This window comes from Molossus molossus, unplaced genomic scaffold (assembly GCF_014108415.1).
Source record: "Molossus molossus isolate mMolMol1 unplaced genomic scaffold, mMolMol1.p scaffold_m16_p_8, whole genome shotgun sequence".
In the NCBI taxonomy this organism is placed as follows: domain Eukaryota; kingdom Metazoa; phylum Chordata; class Mammalia; order Chiroptera; family Molossidae; genus Molossus; species Molossus molossus.
Genome location: NW_023425402.1, coordinates 17,958,827 through 17,985,500, shown reverse-complemented (window position 1 = coordinate 17,985,500; position 26,674 = coordinate 17,958,827). Strand labels below are relative to the sequence as shown.

General features: G+C 46.2%; 1 protein-coding gene and 1 pseudogene across 1 annotated transcript in view; one reads left to right on the top strand and one right to left on the bottom strand.

The window, feature by feature from the left end:
* Positions 1-3,679: 3,679 nt before the first annotated feature.
* On the bottom strand, positions 3,680-9,668 carry LOC118621388 (annotated as a pseudogene).
* A 2,827-nt stretch (positions 9,669-12,495) lies between these two features.
* TNFRSF21 (TNF receptor superfamily member 21) overlaps positions 12,496-26,674 on the top strand; it is a 68,274-nt gene continuing 54,095 nt past the window's right edge. Inside the window, exon 1 of the mRNA XM_036248830.1 lies at positions 12,496-12,998. Coding sequence (XP_036104723.1) covers positions 12,912-12,998 — 87 coding nt within the window. The 5' untranslated portion in view covers positions 12,496-12,911. The remainder of the gene's footprint in view (positions 12,999-26,674) is intronic.

The following is a 26,674-nucleotide window of genomic DNA, read 5'->3' as shown; positions in this document are numbered from 1 at the left end:
TTAAAATGTGTATATGTTACAAACACCACCACCACCACCAACAGCAAATCTTTCGAAAATGTATTATTAAAAAAAATATATATATAAATCAATAAATAAGAAAGAGTAATATTTGAATTTCTTTACTTTTATTCATTTTTTAATAACTAATGTTTTATTTTGTGTGTGTTCTGGTCCATATTTGCCATCTTCGTTTAGAGACATTAAAAATAAAATTTAAATGTGTTATTTCAAAAAAAAAAATAATGGGGTCACTACCCAATGGTAAAAAATTAAACTTGTAAAATGTTTTGGTAGGTTTGTAACACATATTCTTCTGAAAGTGCTAGTTTCCAACTGCACTGAGACCTTTGGGGTACCCCTTGTAAAACACTATATATATAGTGATCACTGTGTGCTGTGGGAGTAAAAGGGAAAAGATGCAATCAGAAGGGAACATTTTCTCTTGAGAAAAAGATCTTTTGTTTTCCCCTTAGATTAGTTGTTACAGGTCAATCTTCCAAAAAAACTGAAAGGCCCTTGAAGGGGTGAGGCAGGGTGTGTGGGGGATGGTAAATTGGGGAGGGTTACTGGAAAGGGGACCTGGCTCTTGCGGGGACTGCCTGGGGCCAGCCGGCAATGTGTGGGCTCTTGACATCCTGCAGGAAAAGTTTCACGAGAGTCCAGGTGAATTTTAGAGGGTGTTTATTAAAGCTGGGGACAGTGAAACCAGAAAGGGCTGGGGACGAGCCTAAGCTGGGCTGCTTTGGCTCATTAAGAAGTCAGGGGAAAAAGGGGCCTTGGGGACAGGTTCAGGGGGCTTATCTGGGTGGCTGCTGCTGCCCATTGCTGCCCTGGTTGCAAGCCTCATGGGCTCCCTTAGAGTTTAGGAGATGCATGCCTGTGGGCAAGAGGGAGGTGGTGCGTGCTCCTGGGAAGGGGGGGAGGGTGCGTGCTCCTGGGAAGTGGGATGGTGCGTGCTCCTGGGAAGGCAGGGGTGGGGTGGGGGTGGGGTTCGTGCTCCTGGGAAGAAGAGCTCCTGCTGGGACCTTTGTTTGGAAGGGTTTTAAAGGCTGAGAGTTTAAGGGAGGCTCTCAATAGAACGTTCATCAGTTTTATGTTGATGTACCAAAATGAGATTTATTCTCTTAACTTCATCTGTCTGTGGGTGTGGTTGGCCAATGGCTCTAATTGGATTTCTGCTGTCAGTCTCCTTGAGCAGGGTGGGTTAAGCTATTTCACCCTCAGGTTGGGGAAGAGAAGTGTAAACCGTTTACTCTGAGTTGTCCCCGGATTAGAGAAGATAGGATTTACTAGATGGCTGCAAACTGCTTGGCCTCTAGATTGTCTTCAATGGCTGTAAACTGCTGTTTAACTACCTGTCTGTCCCTATTCTGCTTGTCCTGGCTTCCTGGCCTGTCTCAGGGAGTGTGTGATAATATCGCCCAAATTTCCACTGTGTAAGTAAGTGACTCCGTATCCAGTTTTATTTTACCAAGGAAACTTTTCTCTGTCTACTTGTCAGAGGCTTTTAATGCTCCTCTTATTATTTCCCAAAACTGCAAGAATGGCTCAAGAGAGGTGCTGGTGTATCTATTTACCCAAAAACACTACAACCAACAACGTGTTACTGTGCAGCAATCTCCTGTGTATTGGTTATGCAAGTGAGCTATTAAGCCACAAGACTTGGGTTCAAATTCTGTCTCCTCCAGTGGCTCGGTATGTGATCATAGGCAAATTACAAAACTTCTGTAAGCCTCAGTCTGCTCCTCTATAAAATGGGGGTGATGATTCCAGCAATATATACCCCAGAAGTTTTCTGTGTGGATCAAATGAGATAATGTACGTAAAGGACTTATATGGTGACTAGTACGTAGTAAATATCCCATACATGTTGCTGACTGTTAGTGTCACCTTGACTACAGTGCCCCAAACCCTCTCCTTGCTCTTATCACAAATAGAATCAGGTTTTTTCGTTTGAAGTTGGCAAAAGGAGAAAACTACTCCTTTTGTTTTGCAAAATGGCTAATTGAAAGTCACTCTGGTGTCAAGAGGGCACTACAAAGCACAGTAAAATCTTTCTTCTCTAAGACAAGAAGGTTTTCCTATGCAAAGTAGTTTGGGATTGCCTAGGGACAGAGCCCAGGAAGGTTTGGGGAAGTGTAGGGATGCTGGGAAGAGGAAAGATGCAAGAAAGGACAATAAAGAGAAGGCTGGCCCAGGAAACAAGGTGGGAACTTTCAGGAGACAGAAAGTGGTTTCTCCCAGGCTCCCTGTAACTGGCAGATGAACTTTCAGAACAACAGCATCTAATCCAACTTCCTGTTGTGCCCAGGATCTTAACCTCACATTGCTGGGCATCCCTGTGGTGGAAATGCAATTTCTTCTTTAGGTCTTCCCAGGTGGGTCCCCGAAGAAGTAAATCTTTATTTCCTATTCTCTGCTATGCACTATGCATAATGAGACGGGCCAGAAAGCCAGGACAAGCGGGATAGGGAAACAAATAGTTAAACAGCAGTATGCAGCCATCTAGTAAATCCTATCTGTCCTGAATCAGGGTCACTTAAGAGTAAATGGTTTATACTTCTCCCGAAGCAGAGGGTAGAGAGCTTAAATCACCCTACTCAGGGAGACAGCAGAAATCCAATTACTGTCATTTGCCAACCACACCCAAAGACAGATGAAGTTAAGAGAATAAATCTCATTTTGATACATCAACATAAAGCTAATTAATATTCTATTGAGACCCCCTCTCCTAAATGCCCAGCCTTTAAAACTCTTCAAAACAAAGGTCCAGTGCAGACTAGCACACCCTTTTCCATGAGAATGCCTGTGCCCCCCCCCCACTTCTTCCCCACAGGCATTCATCTCCTACAATCTAAGGGACCCCAGGAGGCTTGCAACAAGGGCAGCAATGGGCAGCTGCAGCTCAACCCAGACAAACCCCTGAACCTGTCCTCAAGGCCCCCTTTTCTCTGACTTCTTAGTGAACCAGAGCAGACCAGCCTGGGCTCATTTCCCAGTCCTTCCTTGTTTCTGTCCTCAGCTTTATAAACGTCCTATAAAATTCACCTGGACTCGTGTTGTGACATTTTTCCTGCACAAAGTAAAGAACCCACACGCTACCGGCTGGCCCTCAGTAGACCCCTCAAGGCTGAGTCCTCCTGGTAACACACAATATGCACTATGTTTGCATCTCATATGGCAATGATGCGGTCATTGAACAAAATGCATTGCACAATCTGTGTGACAAGCTCTAGCTAGCCATTTAGTACAGTGTCAAAATCTGAACATATTTATATGTTCCCAATTTGTCTTTTTTTAAAAGATTTTTTTTGTCTTGATTTTAGAGAGAGAGGAAGGGAGAGAGAGAGAGAGAGAGAGAGAGAGAGAGAGAGAAACATCGATGAGAGAGAACATCAATTGGCTGTCTCCTCACCCCCCCCCCCCCCATCAGGCCCACAACCTGGACATGTGCCCTGACTGGGAATCAAACCAATGACCTCTCAGTGCATGGGTCCATGCTCAACCACTGAGCCACACCGGCCAGATCAATAAGAAGCTTTTGATTGAAGGACTGAAAGAATTAAATAGAAGGCACAGGAGCACTGTAAAGCTTTTCAGATCATAACAATCTTTTTGTATGCGTATATGAAACCCAGACTTTGTTAAAAGTGTCTACTGAGTAATCCGAAAATCCTTATTTGTCATCTTTCCCTTTAGTTTTTCTGTATACCATTTCTTGAAAACTGGCCAGAATCTTGTTTCCTCTCTTTCGTCTCTCTTCTTGGCTAAAGGATGCAAGCGCTCTCTTCTCATCCGCACTATGGCTCCGGTTCTGTTCCGAGTCGCACAGCCTCCATTTGGGATGCCCGCTACCATCATGACGTAACCCGAGCATTCAAAGGATGCAATTTCTCCACTTGTCAAACCAATTTCACCTCTTTGTGGGATGCGTTTTCCAGCTTTTACATGTTCAGCCATAGCTGCAGCTTCACCAGGTAACAGAGCGTGGCCAGAGTTCAGAGGGTTAGCACCTTGAGAGGCAAGTGTTTTTGGAGCCTCTGGACCAATTAAATCAGAGTGTTCTTCAGGCTTCGATCATTCTTCCAGGGATTTTCAAGACACTCTTCTTGGGAATTCTTAGAGCTTGAATCACTGGAATCGTTTCTGCTCTTCTTAGACTTCTTTTTCTTGTATTTCTTCCACTGGCGTTTCTTCTCCTTTTTCTTGGCTTTCTTTGATTTCCTTTTTGCATCTTCACGGGAGTCTGTTACAAAATCAGACTCACTGTGGCTGCGGTCAGAATACTTCTTGAGTTTTCTTTTTCTTTTTTTGGTACGTGCTCCTAGCAGAACCGAACCCAGGACCACTCTGGTCCGCAGGCCGACGCTCCAACCACTGAGCCAAACCGGCCAGGGCTTATGTTTTCTTTGAGATGACTTTCTTTTTTTAAAAAAATGTATCCTCACCCGAGGACATTTTCGCATTTATCTTCGGATAGAGGGAAAGGGGGAGGAAGAGAGAGACACATCGGTGTGAGAGAGACACGCGAAGGTGCACCGGGCAGAGGGCCGCTCTGGAGAGCGTGGCCGCAGCGGGAGCCGGCAGCGGTAGGGCTGCTTTCGGGAGCCTAGGCCAAGGCCACTCGGATCCCCAGACCGCGAGCAGCACTGGGAGCGAGAGCGGCGGCCCCGCGCGTGCAGGCGGGTTTGCTGGGTTTAGGGCTCTTCCCCGAACTGAACTGTGACGCTGCGCCCTGGAGGCCGAGGCCTCCCTCTCCGGGCTGCACGAACCAGACTCCGGAGCCATCACTGCCGCTGGGGTGGGGAAGGGGGCGATCTCGCTAACCTGGAAAAATATCTGTTGCCTTTCTTCCCAGAACCTGTCACTGTGCCACAACCCGAACCTTCAATATAATAGTCATCAGCTTTCTGCTAATGGGCCCAAATGAGGTTTATTCTCTCTCTCTCTCTCTCTTTTTTTTTTGGTACCTGCCCCTGGCGGGAACCGAACCCCAGACTCTCTGGTCCGCAGGCGACGATCCGGCCCCTGAGCCAAACCGGCCAGGGGAGAGGTTTATTCTCTTAACTTCATCTGTCCTTGGGTGTGGTTGGCAAATGGGATTAATTGGATTGCTCCTTGAGTAGGGTGATTAAAGCGATTTACCCTGTAGTTGGGAGGAAAAGTGCAAACTATTTTCTCTTCAGTCCCTGGTTTAGGGAAGACAGGATTTACTAGATGGCTGCAAACTGCTGTTTAGCTATCTGGCCTCAGTTTCCCTATTCGGCTTGTCCTGACTTGCTGGCCTGTCTCAAAACCTTCAACAGTCTTACTTTCTTCTATAGATATGCAGTTTGGGCCACACATCTTGGCCCTAAATTACAGCCTGAGCCCTGGCAGGTTTGGCTCAGCAATTAGACCGTTGGCCTGCAGTCAAAGGGTGTCGGGTTCAATTCAGGTCAAGGGCATGTGTCTGGGTTGCAAATCTAATCCCTGACCCTGGTTGGGTTGTGCGAGAAGCAACCAATAGATGTGTCTCTCTCACATCTTGCTCTCTAAAAATCAATGGAAAAAGATCCTTGGGTAAGGATTAACAACAACCACCTAATTACAGTCTGATCTTGTGGGCTTTCATGTATGTTCATCTCGTCTATCTGATTTTATTGAAAGCATCTGGAAAGCATAGAACTTGCTTGATGTGCTATCTGCAACCCTGCCTCTTAGCACAGTGCTAAGCCAACCCCTGCCCTCCATAGCTCCTCAGTGATAGAGTGGACGAAGATCATTCAGGGAGAGCAAGTGAGAGAAATGGAGATGTCAATGACTTGATAATTCCCAAACTGGACAAACAAACCTAAATAAAAGTTAAGTGTATTCCATGCTCCTTCCACACCTCCCAACATCTGCTTGGACTTCCTACTCCCCAAATTCTTCCTTCTTCAGTCTTCTCTGCCTTCTTATTCAAACAATTTGAACTTCCCATAGCCTGGAGAAAGTATTGCCCATGAGCCAATTATGACCTTAATACTTCAGTCGTAGAAAGGATCATAAAAGATCACTTGGTTGCCTTGGCTGGGCCGGGTATCTCAGTTGGTTAGAGCATCATCCCAATAAATCAAGGTTTCAAGTTCGATCCCCAGTCGGGGCACGTAAAAGAATCAATCAATAAATGCATAAACATGTGAAACAACAAATCAATCATCCCCCCCCTCTTTCTCTCTCCCTTCCTTTCTTTCTCTATAATCAATCAATGAAACATTTTTTTTAATCTAAAACATAAAAGATCACTTTGTCCATGTTTATCGTTTTGCACATCAGGAAGCTTAAAAGAAAACCCAAACAAATGCAGAGAAGTACAGTAACTTGTTCAAATGCACACTGCTGGCTAATGCCCGGATCAGAAGGCAGCTCTCCCAACCATTGCACTTTTCTTGACACTATATTGCATGATATCAGAGTAAGCAATTTTTCTTAACCCCAATTCTAATGTGTCACTGAAGAAATTTCAAGGTTTTCAACTGAATGTTTATTCTCTAATTAAAGTAGTTTATGAAAAATTGTCATTTCAAAAGGGGATCAGAAAAGGGGAGTTAATTTTTTGAGTACATACTAAGGGACAAGTGCTATGCTGGGAATTTTACATATTTTATCTCATTTATTCCTCATTCCACCACTATGAGATAGTTCTTGCTGTCTTATAAACGAAGAAACAACAACAAATAAATTAATAATAATAGGGTTCTTGCCTAAACCTACCCAATTAAGTGATACAATGGAGTGATCCATGTCTGGTGGCTGCCCAAAACCATTATCTGTCCATTAAACTATTAAATGAGGTCTATTTTGTCATCAACTCTCCCATAAAGTGAGAAATGATTCAGGGCTCTGAGTGGAAAGAGCTCCTGGCAAAATGCAAACATTACAAGTGTGGACTTCTAATGCACATGGATAATAGGCAACTGAAGGTGAGTTTCACTTTTTGCAGTACTGCAGGTGCTCTCTTTCAAAGAAAGAACATCATCACCCCACTGTTCTTGGGAATGAAACAAATGGGTCCTACCTTCAAAGGATTGGCTATTTTATTTTTCAAATTACCCCTCTCTTATCATCCAAGAGAAAAGGAAGCTTCTGAAACTCTACCTGCTTTGCAATTCCTCTCCCATTTTATCTTACCCATGAGCACCTTCTTTGTCACCATGGAGACTTGATCAAACTCATGCTCATGCACTTGATCGTACACTCTGTTACTGACTGGCTGATATTCCTTCTTAGGCCAAAGAACAGCAAGTTCTTCAGTAAATTCTTCTGAGGAAACAGAGCTGCAGACCAGTTGTTTAACCCCAGCCTGGGACACGGCACTTTGGTAACACACAGATTAAACCTGTTGTTGTTTACACAACATGACTCAGGATGTTTGAAGTATGGCTTGGAAAAAAGAAAAGATAAAGCAGGTGCGCTGTTTCCACCATTCATCAAACTTTCTAAGTTTGTTTCACTTGGCAGATATTCAGTGAGCCAGGTAAATATCTTGAAACTTGACTATGGAGAAATGAAAATGATTAAGACATGGATTTTGGCCCCAGAGAACTCAAATCTGCCCAGGGACACAGAGAGGCAAACTGGTATAATGTTTAATTTTTTTTTTTTATCCTCATTCGAGGACATTTTTCCGTTTTTTGTTCAGATAGAGTGGGAGGGGGAGAGAGAGAGAGAGAGAGAGAGAGAGAGAGAGAGAGAGAGAAACATCAACATGAAAGGGACACATCAAGTGGATGCGACCCACATGACCCAACCAGGTCCAGAGACAAACCGCAGCCGAGGTCCGCGCCCTTAGCGGGAACCAAACCCGGGTCTCTCTGGACCACAGGCGGAAGCTCTAACCGCTGAGCCAAACCGGCCAGGGCCAAACTAGTATAATGTCATACATGTTATAACAGACTCCAGAGGGGAAAAAAACTAGAGGAAGGAACAACTAAGCCTTTTCAAAGGAGGGTAGAGAAAGTGAAGACAGGGCATTAAAAAAGGCTTCTCAGATAAAGTTCCTTTTGAGTTTGGTCTTTTTTTTTTATCGTCACTCGAGGACATTTTTTATTTATCTTCAGATAGAGCAGGAGGGAGAGAGGGAGGAAGACAGAGAGAAACATCAACGTGAGAGAGACACATTGAGTGGTTGCCACCCACACAACCCTAACCCGGGCCGGAGACAAACTGCAATCAAGGTGGTGCCTTTAGTGGGATGCGAACTGGGGACTCTGGTCCGCAGGCCAACACTCTAACCACTGAGCCAAACCGGCCAGGGCTTGAGTTTGGTCTTAAAGGGTGGTCTTAAAGGTCTTCATGGGAATTCAATAATCAGAGGAGGGGAAATGAAAAGAACACAATATCTAATAAGAGCTTGGAAGTATGACGGGGACCAGGTAGTTAAGAAACAATGATCTAATGGGACCAGTATGTAGAATCTTCGGTTCGTAGGGATTAACAGGCAGTGGGGATAGAAAAGTAAGCTGGGGATATGGAAAATCAAGGCTCTAGGTGCCACATCTGTACATGTTTACTCAACCTGGTAAGCAGTGGGGAGGGTGAAGTCATAAGCAGAGATCAGAATATGACTAATTGTATTAGAACTTTGGACTTCAAATTGAGAATAATGAGGAAACTTGTTTGGTTTTTGACGAGGGAAGGCCGTGATCAAGTCTGGATTCTAAAAAGCTCATTTTCGCCCAGCCGGTATGTCTCAGTGGTTGAGGATAGACCCATGCACCAAGAGGTCATTGGTTCGGTTCCCGGTCAGGGCACAGAATGTGGGCCAAATCCTCATTGGGGGGCATGCTGGAGGTGGCCAATCGATGTTCTCTCCCACTGATGTTTCTATCTCTCTCTCCCTCTCCCTTCCTCTCTCCTCTAAACATCAATAAAGGAAAAAATAAAAATAAAATAATATCAGTTAAAAAAAAAAAGATAGAATTATTTCCCAGAAAACAAACATGATGATTCTGCTTGGCCAGAGCTTTAGTTACACAGCCATACCTAAGAGCTGCGGAGGCTGGGAAATGTAGTATTTCATTCTGGGCAGCCACGCAGTAGCTGAAAATAGATGTGGACCTATATTGGGGGATGGTAGCAATCTCTACCACTCACACCTCCTATACTATTTTAGTTATCTCTGTACCTTTCTCCTCTCTGAGACTGTGAGCTCATCAAAACAGGATCTGTTTTTTTTTCCTCCACCTGAGCATATGTTTATTGATTTTAGAGAGAGGGAGAGAAAATTTGTTATGAGAAACATCAATGTGAGAGAGAAACATTGATTGGTTGCCTCTCATACACTCCAAAACTGGGGATCGAACCCGAAACCTAGGTATGTGCATTGACTGGGAATCCAACCGGAAACCTTTTGGTGTACCCGCATGACACTCCCACCAACGGAGCCACCTAGCCAGGGCAGCAGGATATGTTCTTATTATGGTTTCTGAAGTGCCAAGTGTGCCTGCTACATAGTAGTTATTCTGCATGTTGAAATGAAACAAGTTCCATCCTCTTCTTCCCTTTGAGCTTGATTTCAGCTGCTTCCTACACCTTTTGCTCGCTCACACCTACTCCCGTCCAACTGTTGCCAGTCCTTGGATCAGCTGGATGTTGGCCATAAAGCAGTCACTACTCTGCATGTGAACAGCTTTTATTCTCATGATTGAAAGTGTGTACTTACATTTTAAAAGCTTAAAATTTGACCAGAACTGCCCAAAGTGGGCAGGATAAATAAAAAAAATAAAGCAAAACTCAAGGCAATGTGGTAATTTTGGTGATTTCTCTAGCATCCAGATATAGCATCAGGTTTTTAACAAGAAAGACGAAGAAGATGGAAATATGTACCCAGGAAGGAGAAGGAATTAATGATTTTGAGTCTGGAAGCTAGGAATTGTTCAGCACTGGCAGAAGAAGAAAAAGGCCAGAGTTGGGGTGTGTGAGGAAATGGGTTTGGAGAGTGAGTTTATACCAAAGCTATGGCAAAGCTAATCCTTATGCATACTGAGTGTCTAGCTTTTTTCAGAGTTTAAACATGTCGAAGTGACCATACTGAAAATGTGGCAATGAGTTGATCAATAGTTGAATAATTTTTACAGCGTGAAATGAAAAGCGTATATTTTATTCCAAAGTAATAAACTTTTTTATCCTCACCTGAGGATATTTTTGCATTTATCTTTAGATAGAGCAGGAAGGAGAAAGGGAGGAAGCGAGAGACAGAAACATTGATGTGAGAGAGATACATCGACTGGTTGCCACCCATACAACCCCCCAACCAGGGTGTGCAACTGAGGTTCATGCCCTTAGTGGGAACCGAACCCAGGTCTCTCTTATCCGCAGGCCGATGCTCTAACCACTGAGTAAAACTGGCCAGGGCCAAAGTAATAAAGTTTTAACACTCAATTGGATTTAAATTGTAATCTATTTATCATTCATATAGAGGAGCATTAATCTGCATGTTAGTAAATTGAGTACATTTTTCATCTCTCAATATGGATGTTCGATTTCACTTTGATGTGATCGATGCCATACCAGGAAATGATGACATTTGGAAGTGGTGGATGCACAATTCAAACTTTTTTTAGGTTTTAGGAAGACAGATCATTGAGAAAGAAATCCAAACTCTAAACTCTAAATTTGCCCAACTTCATGGAACAAATCAATCAATGGACTAACTAATACACTACAGCTTTGACTCTCCCCATTTTTTTACACGTATGTAATTCCTTAAAAACAAACAAACAACTTAGGATGGTATTGACCAATCACTTGAATATTTGAAGAAATAATTGGAACTTTTACATATGGAGACACGATGCATATACCTCACTCTTTTGAACTTTTGGAAACAGCTAGAGAAATTCAGGTGTAAACATTACTCTCTCTCCAAAACTCCATAGTGGTAATGTTTTCTAGGACATCTTTGAATTTCACCAGATACATTTATGGCTTTTCTCCCCTCCAACATTCAAGCATACTTCTTCTCTTTACTGGGAGATTTTTTGAAAGAATAGACTAGGGTTACTTCTTATATTAATTTTTAGTATCTTCCAAAGTGTGCACAAAGTCCAAAGCATAATATATTAATGAGAAAACAAGTTGGCACCTCTGGGTAACTTCAGGAGTCCTGGGTATTGAGTCTTGAATCAAAAATTAAGAACATGAATTTATCTTGAAGTTGAAGGGACCAAGGAAAGCTAGAATAAACCTAGAACCATAGGGACTCACAGTGAATGGTGTGGACCAGATTGCCAATGAGGTGGTTTCAGTAAAGTATGGCATGTGATGTCAGTACCTAGGTGATGGAGGCCATAGTCAAGACATGTTGCCTCTCCTCAGGGGAAACAAAGAAAAGGATGCCAGGTCCTCTCTCACATTCAGGAATGTAGGAGATGCCAACCATCCATGGCGATGTGCTGGCTGTTCTTACTTCTGAAGCAGGATACTACCTTTCTTTCTTTTAATAAATATTTTCTGTTACTTTATGATATTTGACACAAATTCAGTTTCCTTCTTTTTAAAAAAATATTTTTCTTTATTGATTTGAGAGAGAGAGAGAGAGAGACAGAGAGAGAGAACATTATCGGCTGCCTCCTGCATGTCCCACAACCTGGGCATGTGCCCTGACAAGCAATCCAACCCCGATCTTGGTGCATGGGTCCACGTTCAACCAGTGAGCCACACACGCGGGGCCCTTTCTTTCTATCCCTCCACATCTCACAAAGGCATTTGGAACTCATCTAAGACATTTGAACACTTTGGAGGGGCGGGGTAGTGTTTTATATCTCTATGACAATCTGATTAAAAAACTCTGGAAGCTTTAATTATGAAAATGCACCTGCCCACACATTTCAAGGATTTCCAAGGCCTCTAGACCATCCACGGAGCCAACTGCATTGCCTCCGGGTTTGGAATCCTTAGCTGCCTGCATTCATTAGCCCAGAGGATTTCAATATTCACCCCACATTAAAAGCACCTGGAGAACTTTAAAACATCCAAATGCTCAGGCCACACCCAGCTCCGATGAAATCAGAATCCCTAAGTTGAACCAGGCATCAATATACAGTATATGGTCTAACTCTCCAGGTGATTCTAAAGCGCAGCCAAGTTTGAGGACCAACTCACTGGTCTCTTTTTGGCACACAGGGGATTTAAGTGCTTATGGTCGTTCGCTGTTTTTAATCCTTGAGTCAGAAACAATAGAAAGGCGTCAGTCGCTGATATAATTTACTCAGAATCATCCTAGAAAAAAGAAGTGCATTTGGTCGGGGCGTGCATGCCTTCGCAGCGTTTTCCTAGGATCCAAAATCGGCTGCAGTTTTTGCAGCGAACGCCAAGCGGCACCCTTTTCCTCTTGGTTCCACCTGGAAAGTCTTCCCATTTCGGATCGCACAAAGAGCCCGGCCTCTTTCCGGGTGACATCACAAAGGGCCGATTCTCCGCCCCTTCGGCGCCACCACGTGTGTCCCCACGCCCGGCGGCTACTGACTTAGTCCCTCGCCGGCGGGTCTGGGAAGCGGAGGAGGGTGGCTGGCAGTGGCTGGAGGCTTCGCTATGGGAAGTTGTTTCTTTGCTCTCTTGCGCCCAACCCTCCTCCCTGGTTCTCTGCAGCCGCTCTCGGAGGAGAGCACGGGGAGGCGCTGGTTGCAGCCGTGGCTGTCTCTCCCCGCCCCGGCGGCCGCGCCGCTGGGCAGGTGCTGAACACCCCAAGAGCCTCCGTCGCCGCCTCCCTCCTCTGTCCAGCTGCCCGGCTGCCCGGCTGCCGCAGTGCATATGGGGTGTTGGAGGTAGATGGGCTCCCGGCCGGGGAGGCGGCGGTGGACGCGCCTCTGGGCAGAAGCAGTCGCCGATTCCAGTTGCTGGAGAGCCACGCGCTCCCGGCGACCCTGCGAGCCCCGGGCTCAGCCATGGGGACCTCTGCAAACGGCAGCACCGCTCTTGCCTCCTGCAGCCGCGTCGCCGGAGCCACGATGATCGCGGGCTTCCTCCTGCTGGTAAGCGCTCGGGGGGACTGCGGGCTGCGGCCGCGCGGGAGCAGCAGGCGCCGCTCTCCCAGAGCGGGGCGGGTCCGGGGCGCGGGGTGCGCGGGGTCAGACTGCGGGAGGCGCGGCCCGCGGCCGGCTGGCTCAGGGGGCTTGCAGGGGTAGGCTACACACCGGAGGGCTCCGACCGGTCATTTGGGGGGAGTCGCAGGGCTTAGCTGGGACTTGGGAATGAAGGCGAATTGTTTTCCTTGTAATCGGGCTTCATTGGAGGAGGCGCTAGAGGTGGCCGCCGGGCTTCTAGAGCATTTCAGGGCTTTTCCCCTACTCGGCCCCCTCATGCCCCCTCTCTGCCCCTCCCCAGCCAGCGGCCGCTGCTCCCTCCGGCTGGTGTGGGCCCGGGGCTGCGGCGTGGGGCGCCGAGGGCTGGCCGCGGCCGGCGCTTTGTTGCAGCTGCAGTGTCATGTCGGGATGCTACCGCAGTGGGAGAGCGGTACCGGTGCGCGCCGGGCGCTGGAGACCGCCGGGTGCGCCGCGCCTAGCATTCCCCCGCTGGGCGCAGGCCGCCCCTCCCCCACCTCTGCTCCTTGGCTCCGGTGGGTCCCAGTTCCTGCTCGCCAAAAAACAAACAAACACACACACAAAAACCAAACCCATGGACCCACTCTTAGGCGCCTCCAGAGCGCCGGCTCTCAGCCAGCCAGAGAACTGGCACTTGAGTGGGGGAAGGGGGAGAGAGATCTACATAAGGGAAGGTTAATTTTCTCCAATCTTATCTATCCTTTACCTGTGGCCAGGCAGGTGGGTGACCCTGCAGGGCGGGACAAGTTCCTTCTTCAGGACATGAATTGCATTCAGCTCTAGGTGCCCTATACCTAGTCTTTCATCACTTACCTGGTCAAAGCGTAAAACCACCCTTGACCCAAAACTTATCCCCAACTTCCCCAGATCCCTTCCTCTTCTGTCCAAATGTTAGAGGGGAAGGGAAGAGTTAGGTGTCAGAAAATTCTTTTGAGATTAAACCCTGGAGCCACCATAAACTTTCCTTGCCAATCTTTTTGTCTCTGCAGGAAGATGGAGATTCTTAGCTAAAAAACAAACACCAAAAAAACAAACCCCAAAAGCCTAAAGGCAGGCTTGCTGTCTCCTTTCCGGAAAGGGTCTACTGCCTGGTCAGCCAAGATCTGCTTAGATCCCAGGGCAGTGCAGTTGCTATGGCCTGGGAATTTATCCTACAGACACTCTGGTTCCCTGGGGGAGTCTGTTTTAAGGGGAAGAGAGGGACTAAAAAAAGTTTGGTGCTGTTAGCATTTATAATGAGGCAAGTCCCAGTCTCCCTAAACAGACTCTGCCTGTTTAGAGTAACGGCAAAATTAAGATTTGTATTCCTGAAACAAGTGTGGATGGTGAGCAGCAGGGGGTCTTTTGAAACAGTAAACTGGATTGACAGTCTTGGTGTGGAGAGAAACCCATCTAAGTCCATATCAGTAACTCTAGCCTCCTTAGAGTTAGCTCTATCCTCCTTCTCCACCTTAGCTCTACTGTTCTACCCAGTGCGTGCCTATTGGTCCCAGGAACACATCTGATTATTATGCTCCCCATAGAGTCCACTCCTAGATTAACTCTTAAGTCAATATGATATTTCATTTATTTTACCTTTCAGTATGAGATAGGTACTTAAAGTAAGGTCTTGATGTAATCTAAGTGTAGAGGTTGCTTTAACCAACCAAAAGGCCCCAGCTCCTTTTCCTAAATTATTAAACTTGGTATGTAAAAAGTGCATTGGACTTGTTACTGAAGACCCGAGAATTAAATTTGGCTATCTCTTTAAAAATGAAATTTACAGTGGAGCTTAGAAGCAACCTTTAAGGTGTTAACTAAAAGGAGTCCTTAGTCTCCTGCTAACTATAATAGAAAGGCTCTTATTCAGTTCATGGAGTGGCCTGGGGTTGATCCCTTTGTCCCACAGAGTGACTGCGAAGGTGTGTCAGGAGTTACGAGGGGCTGGCTATGCTGTAACCCACAAGCAGGTTCAGGGGGACAATGTCTTTAATTTTTCCAACCCCACTCTGCAAGGCCTCAGGAGAGGTGTTGTTAAGGTATAAAACGATGATCTCGTGCCATTGTTCTAAGGATTATTTATCCCATTGGATTCTTGGCTACATGAAAATGACAGACACCAGATAGCAGAGCCCAGGTAAACCTGTCAGGTGCTGAGAATGCTCCTGGGGGAGCAGGGGGAGGTTAGTGACTTGACCCATACATTGCAGTTAGATTAAAAAATAATGAACCCAATAAAATATCCTGTTTATTATGGCTTTCAGTTACCTCTCTTCTTTCAAATACCTCCCTTATTGAACTGCTGCTCTTTGCTGCCCTGGTTGCAAGCCTTATGGGGTCCCACGGAGTTTAGGAGGTGCATGCCTGTGGGAGACAGGAGTAGGGGAGCTGCTGGCGTGCTCCTGGGAGGGCACTGGATGTTTAGGGGAGCATCTCAATGGACTGTTTATCAGCTTTATGCTGATGTACCAAAATAGTTTATTCTCTTAACTTTATCTGTCTACTGATTGGATTTCTGCTATATGTCTCCCTCAGTAGGGTGACTTAAGTAAGCTCTTTACTCTCTGGTTGGGGAGAAGTGCAAACCATTTACTCTTTTTTTTTCTTTTGGTATGTGCCTCTAGCAGGAACCGAACCCGGGAGTCCGCAGGCCAACGCTCCAACCACTGAGCCAAACCGGCTGGGGCTCAAACCATTTACTCTTAAGTGTCCTTGATTTAGGGAAGGTAGGATTTACTGGATGGCTGAAACTGGCATCTTGATTTTCTAGATGGCTGCAAACTGCTCTTTAACTATCTAGTCTCAGTTTTCCCTATTCCGATTGGCATGGCTTACTGGCCTGTCTCAGTATGACTATGTATGTATGTATGTGTGTATATATTATTATTATTAGGTGTTAGGTGCTTTATATATAGTGTCTTATTTACTTTCAATATCTCTGGAGCAGGCGCTATTCTCTCCATTTTACAAGTGAGAACATGGAGGCTGCAAAAACTTCACTGGTTTGTGCGGGGACCACAGGGCTCCCAACTGATGGCACTAGGGCTGGACCCCAGGACCGCCTGACTCCTCAGCTCATGCTGTCCCCCTCGCCCGTGCCACACTGACTATTTCCCAACTCCGAATTGCTAGATGATGAAATGTAACAGCGGAGAAGGCTCACTGGGGGAAAGTTGAGACTGGTGGTTTGATTTGTTGCAAAACATTAATGAAAATTATATGGATGCCTTTGGAAGGAGGTGTTCTTGCTGCTTGTACTTCTGCTTCAGATGAGTTTTGTCTGCATGATATTGGAAAGTAAACCATAAACTGGGAGATAAAATATTATGTGTTCCAGGCCAAAAGTCTGGAGAGAAGATACATGAGACCTTTCGGTTTGTGGCAGTGTTAAGGAATGTCCTACAAGGGCCCACCTAGTCTGATACAACACACTCAGATATCTTTTGCCCTCAGGGCACTTGCTTTGACTGGACAGGTAGAATATTGGCAGTGGTGCAGTCAGAAGAAAAGGGACCCATCATTGACCAGGAAATGAGGTCTTTAATTTTGAAAAGTGCTATTCTGCATACATATGACTTCTAGATAGAGGGACATTGGCAGAAAGAACCTGTTTAGCTGTGTGCTAGCCTAGACTGTGCTGAGTATTAGTGTTGGTCACTGTCACTAGCTTAGTGCCACCTCCTGACTTTCGCTTATCAAAGATGATTGATTATCTTTGCATTTGATTTTGGCTATGTGACTAGGCAAGCATTGAGTGATCTGGTGGGGGCTGACATCCTGAATGGACTTGGTGGCAAGTTCAGGCAGAACTCTGAATTAGAGCTGATACAAAAGATTTTCGCCTTTTTGTATACCTTAACTCCAGAGTCCTAGGGTATGAAAGCTGGGAGGGAAACCTACCAGCTTAGGCTGGGGAAGTAACTTATTTTCCATGTCAATAACCCTACATTGCTCATGTCCACTGTGAGAGGCATTGAGGACCCGGGATGAGTTAGGGTCGGGATCCTGCCCGCAGGTGCGTTTTGTATGGCATATAGAATGTGCATGGCCATCTGGCTGCAGGTTGAGTTTCACTCTCGTATGGAATCAGCAGATGAGTGTACTAAAAGCAATGCACCAAATGCGATTGATGTTAGAATCTTTACAAACTTGAAGTAGAATTGGCTGTTATTCTGAAAGTCAGAAGAAGAAGAATCTGTCAAGTTTCAGAAAGGCATGCATTAGCCTCAGTAGGGAAAGTGACTTGTGATCAGCACAATGGGTAATGAAGGCCTGGGCTGGAAAGCAGACCTCCCCTCCCCCTCCCCTCCCCCTCCCCTCCCCTCCCCCTCCCCTCCCTTCCCTTCCCTCTCCCCTCCCTTCCCCTCCCCCTCCCCTCCCTTCCCCTCCCCTCCCCTCCCCTCCCTTCCCCTGAGCCACACCAGCAGAACAGGGCTTGCTATTTTTTATCTGAATTGTTTCTAAAGACATATGATATGGACGAGTCTGCCTCAGGTCCAGTCCAAAACAAAACAAAACAAAACAACAAACCTCCAGAGCAAGTAAAATACACAAGCAAACTAAACCAACAAGAGAAAAAATTCCTTGTAATGGAATGTGTACTAACTTAAATTGAGAAAAACCCTCGAGACTATAGGCAGAGATCTACCAATTGGCTAAATTACATAAGTTAGTGTGGTTCAATTTGGACCAAGTGTACCAAACAGCTGGATTTGGTAGCACAGTTAATGCCATGTTTTCCAGGACAGTTTGCAGAAGGCCCCTTTCTCTGGGTACCTCCTGATTCCATAAGGGCAAGTAGGTGTGAACTGCTGAGCTGACTCTAGCAGGTGGTCTGTGCTTTCTGCATCATAGATCAAAAGACGGAGACATCACACTTGAACGTACACTTGACTCAGTCTGTGAAGATGAGAGCTCAAGGCTCTGGAGACTCCATGGGCAAGTTGCAAATCGGTTTTGTATTCAGTTGGCCATTTATAAAGCATGCAAACTGTAATTAATTGGCGTAAGTAAATTTGATTAAACTTTTATTTTGGTGACGGGACATGGTCAGATACATCATCAGATTTTTTCAGGGCCAGTGTGAATTAAGTGACTTTTCATTGTGGGTATTTCGATGCGTATATTCCAGTAAGCACTCATACTCAGCTAGCCCTCTTCCCCCAAGCAGGCGTGGCAAACTCTGCTGGTGCCAGGTCACTGGCAACTGCCTGGCAAACTTAGGTGCTTCTCTTTCTATGGCAAGAAGAAACCAGGTGGCCTCATTGCCTCTGGGCATGTGTCCATGACCATTTGGAGCAGATTCCGTCTGGACCATCAGGCACAGATATGTCTGTTTGACCGGATGAAAACCAGAGCTATCACAGGGGTCAATTTAGTCCCCGAAATTGAATCTCCATTTAGCATTAGCTGGACACTGGCCTTGGTTGCTGCTGGAGTTGCAGCTGCTGAGCTTTAATTCTTGGGAACAGGGGTGAGATGGTGAATAAATACTGGCCTTCCCCCAGTGTTTGTATTTGTCAAATACCAAAAATAAACAGGGATCCTGAATTGGCTTGAATGCTGCCACCTGGCATTCCTACCACCGCCCATTTCCAGCCTGAGTCGCAGAGCTGGGCAGAGGTCATAGTCTAGGGGGAACCTGGCAGAAGTCAGCGAGAGGGGCTGGGCTGGGGGCTGGAGGGAGCTGGGCTCCTGGTGTTAGGCTGTTGTTGATTCAAAGCAGTGGTGATCTCACGCTTCTCTTTTTAAATAATATATTGTATTGAATTTAGAGAGATAGGAAGGGAGAGGGAGAAAGAAAGGGGGAGAAACAGCTTTGTGAGAAAGAAACATCAGTTTCTTTCACGGATCTGTTGCCTCCTGCACCCACCCTGGCCTGGGCATGTGCCCTGCCCAGGATTCAAACCCACAGACTTTCAGTGCAGGGACGACACTCGACTGAGCCACACTGGCCAGGGCGATCTCACTTTTCTGGAGGGGTGGTAAGGGCTGCCAGAATGGCTCCTTCTCCCTAGATTCTGGCTGTTACTGGAGACGGAACCTGGCCCCTGTGGGGTCTTACCGAGGGCCACCCGCTAGCGTGTGGGTTCCTAACTTTGTGCAGGAAAAATTTCACAGCACGAGTCCAGGTGACTTTTAGAGGAAATTTATTAAAGCTGGGACAGTGAAACGAGGAAGGGCTGGGGACGAGCCTAGTAGGCTGGGCTGCTTTGGCTCACTAAGAAGTCAAAGGAAAAAGGGGCCAGGGGGACAGGTTTGGGGGCTTGTCTGGGATGAACCGCTGCTGCCCATTGCTGCCCTGGTTGCAAGTCTGCTGGGGTCCCTTAGAGATCCAGAGATGCATGCCTGTGAGGGAAAGGGGGGAGGGGCTGGGAGAGGGGAAACAGGCAGGCCCCTGGGAAGGAGCGAGCTCAACAGACCTTTGTTTTGGAGGGTTTTAAAGGCCGGGTGTTTAGAGGAGGACTCAGGGGAGGGTCTCAATAGAATATTAATCAGCTTTATGCTGATGTGCCAAAATGAGATTTATTCTCTTAACTTCCTCTGCCCAGGGGTGTGGTTGGCAAATGACACTAATTGGATTTCTGTTCTCTATCTCCCGAGTAGGGTGGTTTAAACTATTTATTTACCCTCTGGTTAGGGAGGAGAAGTGTAAACCATTTGCTCTCGAGTGTCCCTGGTTTGGGGAAGATAGGATTTACTAGAGGGCTGCAAACTGCTATTTGAGTGACTGTCTCAGTTTCCCCATATCGTGTGCCCTGGCTTTCTGGCCTTTCTTGTAGCTATCTACATTTTTCGTTTTCACATGTCAACATCCTGGTCGTGCAGATGACAGATGTTTGCAGGGATGGGGAAGTTGTGCTCAGAGGTAGCTCAGGAGGGTGGGGCTGGGCAGGGTGTGTGGTTGGTGAGTGCACTGGGCCGTAGCCCATCTTCGCTTTAGAATATTTGAAAATTGTGTCTAAATGTTTGTTCTTAAGAAAAACAAAAACAGGACAGGGGGTTTAGGAAGCGAAGTCCTAGCAAGGGTTGTTATCTGATCTTGCTATACTTTTTCATCTGCTCTTCTGCCTCCAAAACTGCCTGGGGCTCAGTCGCCTGGAGTCTTTGCAGATCTGTTTGGGGAGGAGGAACAGGAATTGGATGGATTTGGGAGAGAGGAGAGGAGTGAGTCCCTGAGTCCTGGAATCAAATGAGAGCAGCTGTGGATTCAAGAGGACATCAGTTCCGGGAACTCAGAGGGGAGGGTTATTAGTGGCTGTTTATATTAATTACTGATATTGATATTACTAGCTCCTTTAAAAAAAAAAATTCTGTATTGATTTTAGAGAGGGAGAGAGAGATGGAAACATCTATGAGAGAGAACATCAATTGGCCACTTCCTGTATGCTCCCCACTGGGGATTTAGCCTACAATCTGGACACGGACCAGTGACCAGGAATCGAACCAATGACTCTTTTGTCTGAGGGCCGACAGTCAACCGCCGAGACAAATAGGCCAGGGCGGTTGAATACCTTTTATTTATTTATTTAAAAAAATTATTGTTTTCTGTATTGATTTTAGAGAAAAAGGAAGGAAAAGAGGGCTAGAAACATCAATTGGCCACCTCCTGCATGCCCCCACTGGGGATTGGGCCCACATCCTGGGCATGTGCCCTGACTGGGAATTAAACCAGCAACCTCTTGGTGCATGGATCAACACTCAACCACTGAGCCACACCAGCCGGGCTCGTTGAATACCTTTTAAAAATGATCTCATGTCTGCCCTGGCCGGTTTGGCTCAGCAGTTAAAGCGTCGGCCTGCGGTCCAGAGAGACTTGGGTTCGGTTCCCGGTAAGGGCACGTTCCTCGGTTGCAGTTTGTCCCCGGCCCTGGTTGGTCGTGCGGGTGGCAACTACTCGATGTGTCCCTTTCACGTTGATGTTTCTCCTCTCTTTCTCTCTCCCACGCTATCTGAACAAAAAATGGAAAACTGTCCTTGGATGAGGATTTAAAAAAAAAAGAAAAAATGATCTCATCCCTGCCTGTTGTGGCTCAGTGGATAGAGCATCAGCCCTTGCACCAAAGGGTCTCGGGTTCAATTCCTGGTCAAGGGCATGTACCTGGGTTGCAGGTTCAGTCCTCAGGAAGAAACCAATCAATGTGTCTCTCTCACGTAGATGTTTCTCTCTCTCTCTCTCTCCCCCTTCTCTCTAAAAATCATTGGAGAAAATATCCTCGGGGGAGGATTAACCAAAACAAACAAAAAAGTGATCTCAGGTAATTTTACAGTCCATGAGGTATAGAGTTAGCCTTCTTTTACGCATAAGGAATTGGCGGAAGACGTTCTGGTGAAGCAATTGGCAACTGCTAGACAGAGGATTCAAATCTAGGCCACCGTGGCTGCATCCACACTGCCGATTCTGCCAAGTTGCGGGTAGGGGATGAGCAACCCTAATTTACTGGAATTTTGTTTCCTGTTAAGGGAACGGTTTTACTCGAGAGTTGAACATTCTCTTTCCATCCGAAGAGCCCTTCGCCTCCATGAGGGCACTTGAGATTTTAGCCCCAACAGCTGATTACAAAGTATGAGCAACCTGCATGTGTGGACGGAAACGGGAGGGTGTGGCTTCATTGGCTAGCATTTTCCTATGGTGTGATTCTGACGGGCAGTGGTGCCATGGTTAAGGTGGAAAGATACGCCTGCAAACTGAAATGTTATAAATAGGGAATGGATACTTTGCTCTCCTGCTTCTTGGGTCATTTTGAAAAATATTTGCTTAGTGAGTAACTGTGTGACATGGGTTCTGCTTAGTAATGTAGTTTCAACTCACTTATCCTGAGACATTGAGGACCTTTTAGGGTTTTCTTTTGCTGCCAGCCTGATTATTTGTATAGGGTTAGTCCGTGAGTTTGCATCGTCAGTGGTTAACATTCCCTCTGTTAACTGTTCATGCCAGGTCTCTTAGAAACTGATTGGACTCCGTGACTGCGTGAGGCTTATCAGACTCCCTTGCAGTGCGCCCCATAAGCAGGCTTTCAAACATATCTCTTCATGGTTTGCAGATACTGAGTAGACCAAAGAAAGGCAAAGGGTAAGAGGAAATGTAATCACCGATTCTGGGAAAGAGGTTGGAATTGTGGTCTTCCAAAGAACCTTTGAGACAAGACCATTATCTGATTTCATTCTCAGTATGGCCAGGTAAATTTAATCAGGATTAAGAGAGGCGGGAGGGCTGGGAAGGGGGAAGAAGCTTCAAAGGCAAATGGTGACAGGTGTCCAGGACACTTTAACTGGTTGTGATCCACTCCTTGCTCTTCCCTCACTTCTAGAAGTCCTGGGCTTCTCTCTCTCTTTCCTTTGGGGTTTGGATCTTATGTTAAAAACCTGGTCCAGGAAAAATACCAAATCGGACAAGGCTTGAATGTGCTTCTTTTCTCATTTGAATGCTCAGAGCCGAGGCTGTGATTCCATTTCAGCGTCTCAAAGACGACAATGTGCTATTCATCTTTGTGTTTCTGGCTCAGCGCCATGACACCTAGCAGTTAAGCAATAAATGTTTGTTGAATGAATTCCAGAAGTGTCTTCTTGTAAACTAACTAACATTCTAGGCAGGGTAGAGGGCAGCTGGAGCTTGAGCTATATCTCACTGCTGAGAGCTACAACTCAAGGGTATTTGAGTTATTAACAAAGAACATTTTAAACTTAAGCAAGTTGCCCTGGCCGGTTTGGCTCAGCGGTTAGAGCGTCGGCTTGCGGACCAGAGAGCCCCGGGTTCGGTTCCCGCTAAGGGCAGGTACCTCAGTTGCCGTTCCTCCCCGGCCCCGGTTGGGGTAGTGCGGGTGGCAACCAGTCGATGTGTCTCTCTCATGTCGATGTTTCTCTCCCTTCCCCCATCTCTCCCTCCCGCTCTATCTGAAGATAAATCCAAAAATGTCTTTGGGTGAAGATAAAAACAAAACATTAAAAAAAAAAACCCAAAAAAACCCTCAAAAAACTTATGTAAGTTGGCAGACTAGGAGAACTAGGCTATGGAATTCTCTTTGAGTCCTCCCAGCTCCCTTCTAGACTCACAGTGTATGGACATTTATGTAGAGTTAAAATTAATGTGTATGTACTTTCTTGTGTTCTGCTTTTCTTTATATAGCTACTTTCTGTTATCTTACAGAGACATATTTCTATTTTTCATTCATTTAATAAATGTGTATGGCGCATCTCTTAAATGTCAGGCATTGCTAGACTGGATATATGATATTAATAGGCATGGTCCCTCCCTCTTGGAATTCATAGTTTATCAGGGAAGACAAAAGGGTGATATGCAAGAAGGATGAACCTTCAAGAACAGAAGTGTTACTGGCGAGATGAGGAGACTTGGTTCATGTCTTCCTGAAGGAAAGATTTCAATCAAGAGACAGTGTAAAATAGCAAGCAAGAATTGATTGCCCTGGCCAGTTTGGCTCAGCGGTTGCGCGTCGGCCTGTGGACCAGAGAGTCCTGGGTTCGGTTCCTACTAGGGACACGTACCACAAAAAAGAAAAAAAAAAGGAATTTATTGACCGCAGCAAAAACACACTCAGAACAGTAAAACAAGGAAAATCATGGCAGAAGCAACAGGAGAGCCCAGGCTGGGCTGCTTTGGCTCACTGGGAAGTCAGAGAACCTGGAGACAGGTTCAGGGGCTTAGCCTGGGAGGAGCTGCCGCTGCCCATTGCTCCCCTGGTTGCAAGTCTCATGGGGTCCCTTGGAGTTTGGGAGATGCGTGTCTGGGGGAAGAGACGGGGTGGGGGAGGTGCATGTGTGCTCCTGGGAAGGAGAGTGGGCTGGGACCTTTGTTTTTAGGGGTTTTATTTTTTTTTATCCTCATCCGAGGACTTTTTTTTGGTACGTGCCCCTAGCGGGAACCCCGGGCTCTCTGGTCCGCAGGCTGACGCTCAACCGCTGAGCCAAACTGGCCAGGGCATGAGGACTTTTTTTTTTGCATTTATCTTCAGACAGAGCGGGAGGGAGAGGGGGGGGGAAGAGACAAAGAGAAACATCAATGTGAGAGAGACACATCGAGTGGTTGCCACCCACACAACCCCAACCAGGGCAGGGACAAACCGCAACTGAGGTACGTGCCCTTAGCGGGAACCGAACCCGAGACTCCCTGGTCCGAGGGCCTAAGCTCTAACCGCTGAGCCATACAGGCCAGGGCTGTTTTCAGGGGTTTTAAAGGCTGGGCGTTTAGGGGAGGATCAGTAGAAGATTCATCAGCTTTATACAAATGTACCAAAATGAGATTTATTCTCTTGTCTGCCCTTGGGTGTGGTTTGCATAATAGCACTAACTGGATTTCTTTTATCTGTCTCCTTGAGTTGGGTGATTTTAGCTGTTTACTCTCTGGTTTGGGAGAAGTATAAACCATTTACTCTTGAGTGTTCTAGCTCTGGGACAGATAGGGTTTACTAGGTGGCTGCCAACTGCTGTTTAACTACCTGTCTCAGTTTCTCTATTCCGTGTGTCCTGGAATTTTCCTAGCTTCTTACTGTCTCATAACAGAAGGAAGAGTATGCTGGAAAGAGGGGACAGCATGTAGAATGGCCCAGAGGAAAGAAAGAGCCTGCATGTCCAAAGAACAGAAGAAGGTCGTTATGGTTGGAGCTCAGCAAATAGGGGCAAAAGGCATGTTGAGGTTGAAGTAGTCAGGGAAACATCCATGTGAAAGGGACACATCGAGTGGCTGCCACCCGCAATACCCAACCAGGGCCGGGGACAAACTGCAACCGAGGTACATGCCCTTAGCGGGAACTGAACCCGGGTCTCTCTGGACCGCAGGCCGACGCTCTAACCGCTGAGCCAAACTGGCCAGGGCCATACAAGACCTTTTTAAAGGCGTGAAAGTGTCAGGATGTCACTCAGGAGTACTGTGGGAAGCAGGGTTATAATGAAGCTTGAATTAGATTATTTATTTTTTCTTTTAAATCCTCGCCCAAGGATATTTTTCCATTTATCTTCAGATAGAGTGGGAGGGAGGGATAGAGAGAGAGAAACAGCTATGTGAGAGAGACACATCAGTTGGTTGCCTCCTGCACGACCCCGACCAGGGCTGGGACTGGACAGCAACTGAGGTACATGCCCTTAACTGGAATCAAAATCTAACTCTCCACTCAATGGTCTGCGGGCTGATGCTCTAACCACTGAACAAAACCGGCCAGGGCTGCCCCCAACTATTTAAAATGTAAACAGCATTCTTAGCTTCTGGGCTGTAAAAAAGTAGGCAGCTGGCCGGAGTTGATTCGCCCATGTTTTAGATCCTAGAATCATTAACACCTTGTGGGACTACATCAAAGAAGCTCACTCTGGAAAATGCTTACTTAAATTCTGCCCCATTTATCTAAAGTGTACCTAATAATAGTAAATCCCGATCCTCTCTTGGTTCTCTCTGTTTACTATATACTAAGATTATATTTTAAGTCTGTTTTGAAACGCCTCGTTTCTCTCTTAACCTCATTGTTGTAAGTCTGTATTTTTTATTTCGCAGTATGCTCCAAGTCTAGTAAGGTATATTTTTGGATTACTGCTTTTAAAGTCTGTAGTCTTTGATACATTTCTCGGGAAGTGGATATTTGCATTTTATTGTATTATTTTTGTCATCCTCACCTGAGGATATTTTTCTGTTGCTTTTAGATAGAGTGAGAGGGAAAGGAAAGAGGAACATCGATGTTAGCGAGACACATCGATTGTCCGCCCCCTGTACAACCCCAACTGGGGCCGGGGATCAAACCTGCAACCGAGGTGCATACCCTTGACAGGGAATCGAACCCACGACCCATCAGTCTGCAGGCCGACGCTCTAACCGCTGAGCCCATGGGCCAGGGCTGATATTTGCATTTTAATAGGGGCATTTACAAAGATTGTCTAATCCCAAGAGAGTGAAGCTACAATATAGTAAAGTGATAAGGAGAAGGAGTGATAATTAAAGTCACTGACATTTATGGAGCACTTACTTGTGTCGATTCTGCTTTAGCTGTAGTGACAATGAATTCTGAAAAGCATCTAAGAGAGTAGGTGTTACTAATGTCTCCGGGATACTAATGAGGAAGCAGATGCAGGTTGAGCCCCTTGCCCAGATCCCCTGCTAGGACCTGGGAGAATGGGCCTGCTCAGCACACTGCAGGCTAAAAGAGGCTTTGTTTATACTTGCGTGATGCACCTGCTGGCGTCCTTACTGTTGCCTTGGTTTGTGTGAGGATTCTACAAATTCTTAGCAATCGCAGAAGTGTGTTTTCCCTAAACCTTTATCATGATCTTGTTAACAAAATGTCTTCTGCATGTAGGTGAGGGTCTTAGCCTGTAGAAATGTCAGTTGCAGCAGTTGGAAGGAGATGGTCTGTGGTCCACGGGCTGAATGCACACTCTTCTGCAGGGCAGGCTTCAGGCGGGACAGCATCTGGGTTACGTCTTGCCCGTTTTTTCCTTTTCCTGGTGTCCCCTAAACTTGCCTCCTTCCAGTCCTCTAGCCAGCACATTCTAGCTTTGGCATTCTCTGTATTTGCAGCTGTAACAGTCCCTACCTTTGCCCTTAGCAACACAAGACTTACATCAGAGAGGATAGTAGGGAATAAATGCAAGAGCCGACCAAATTGATTAGGGTTCCTGAGAGCAGTTCT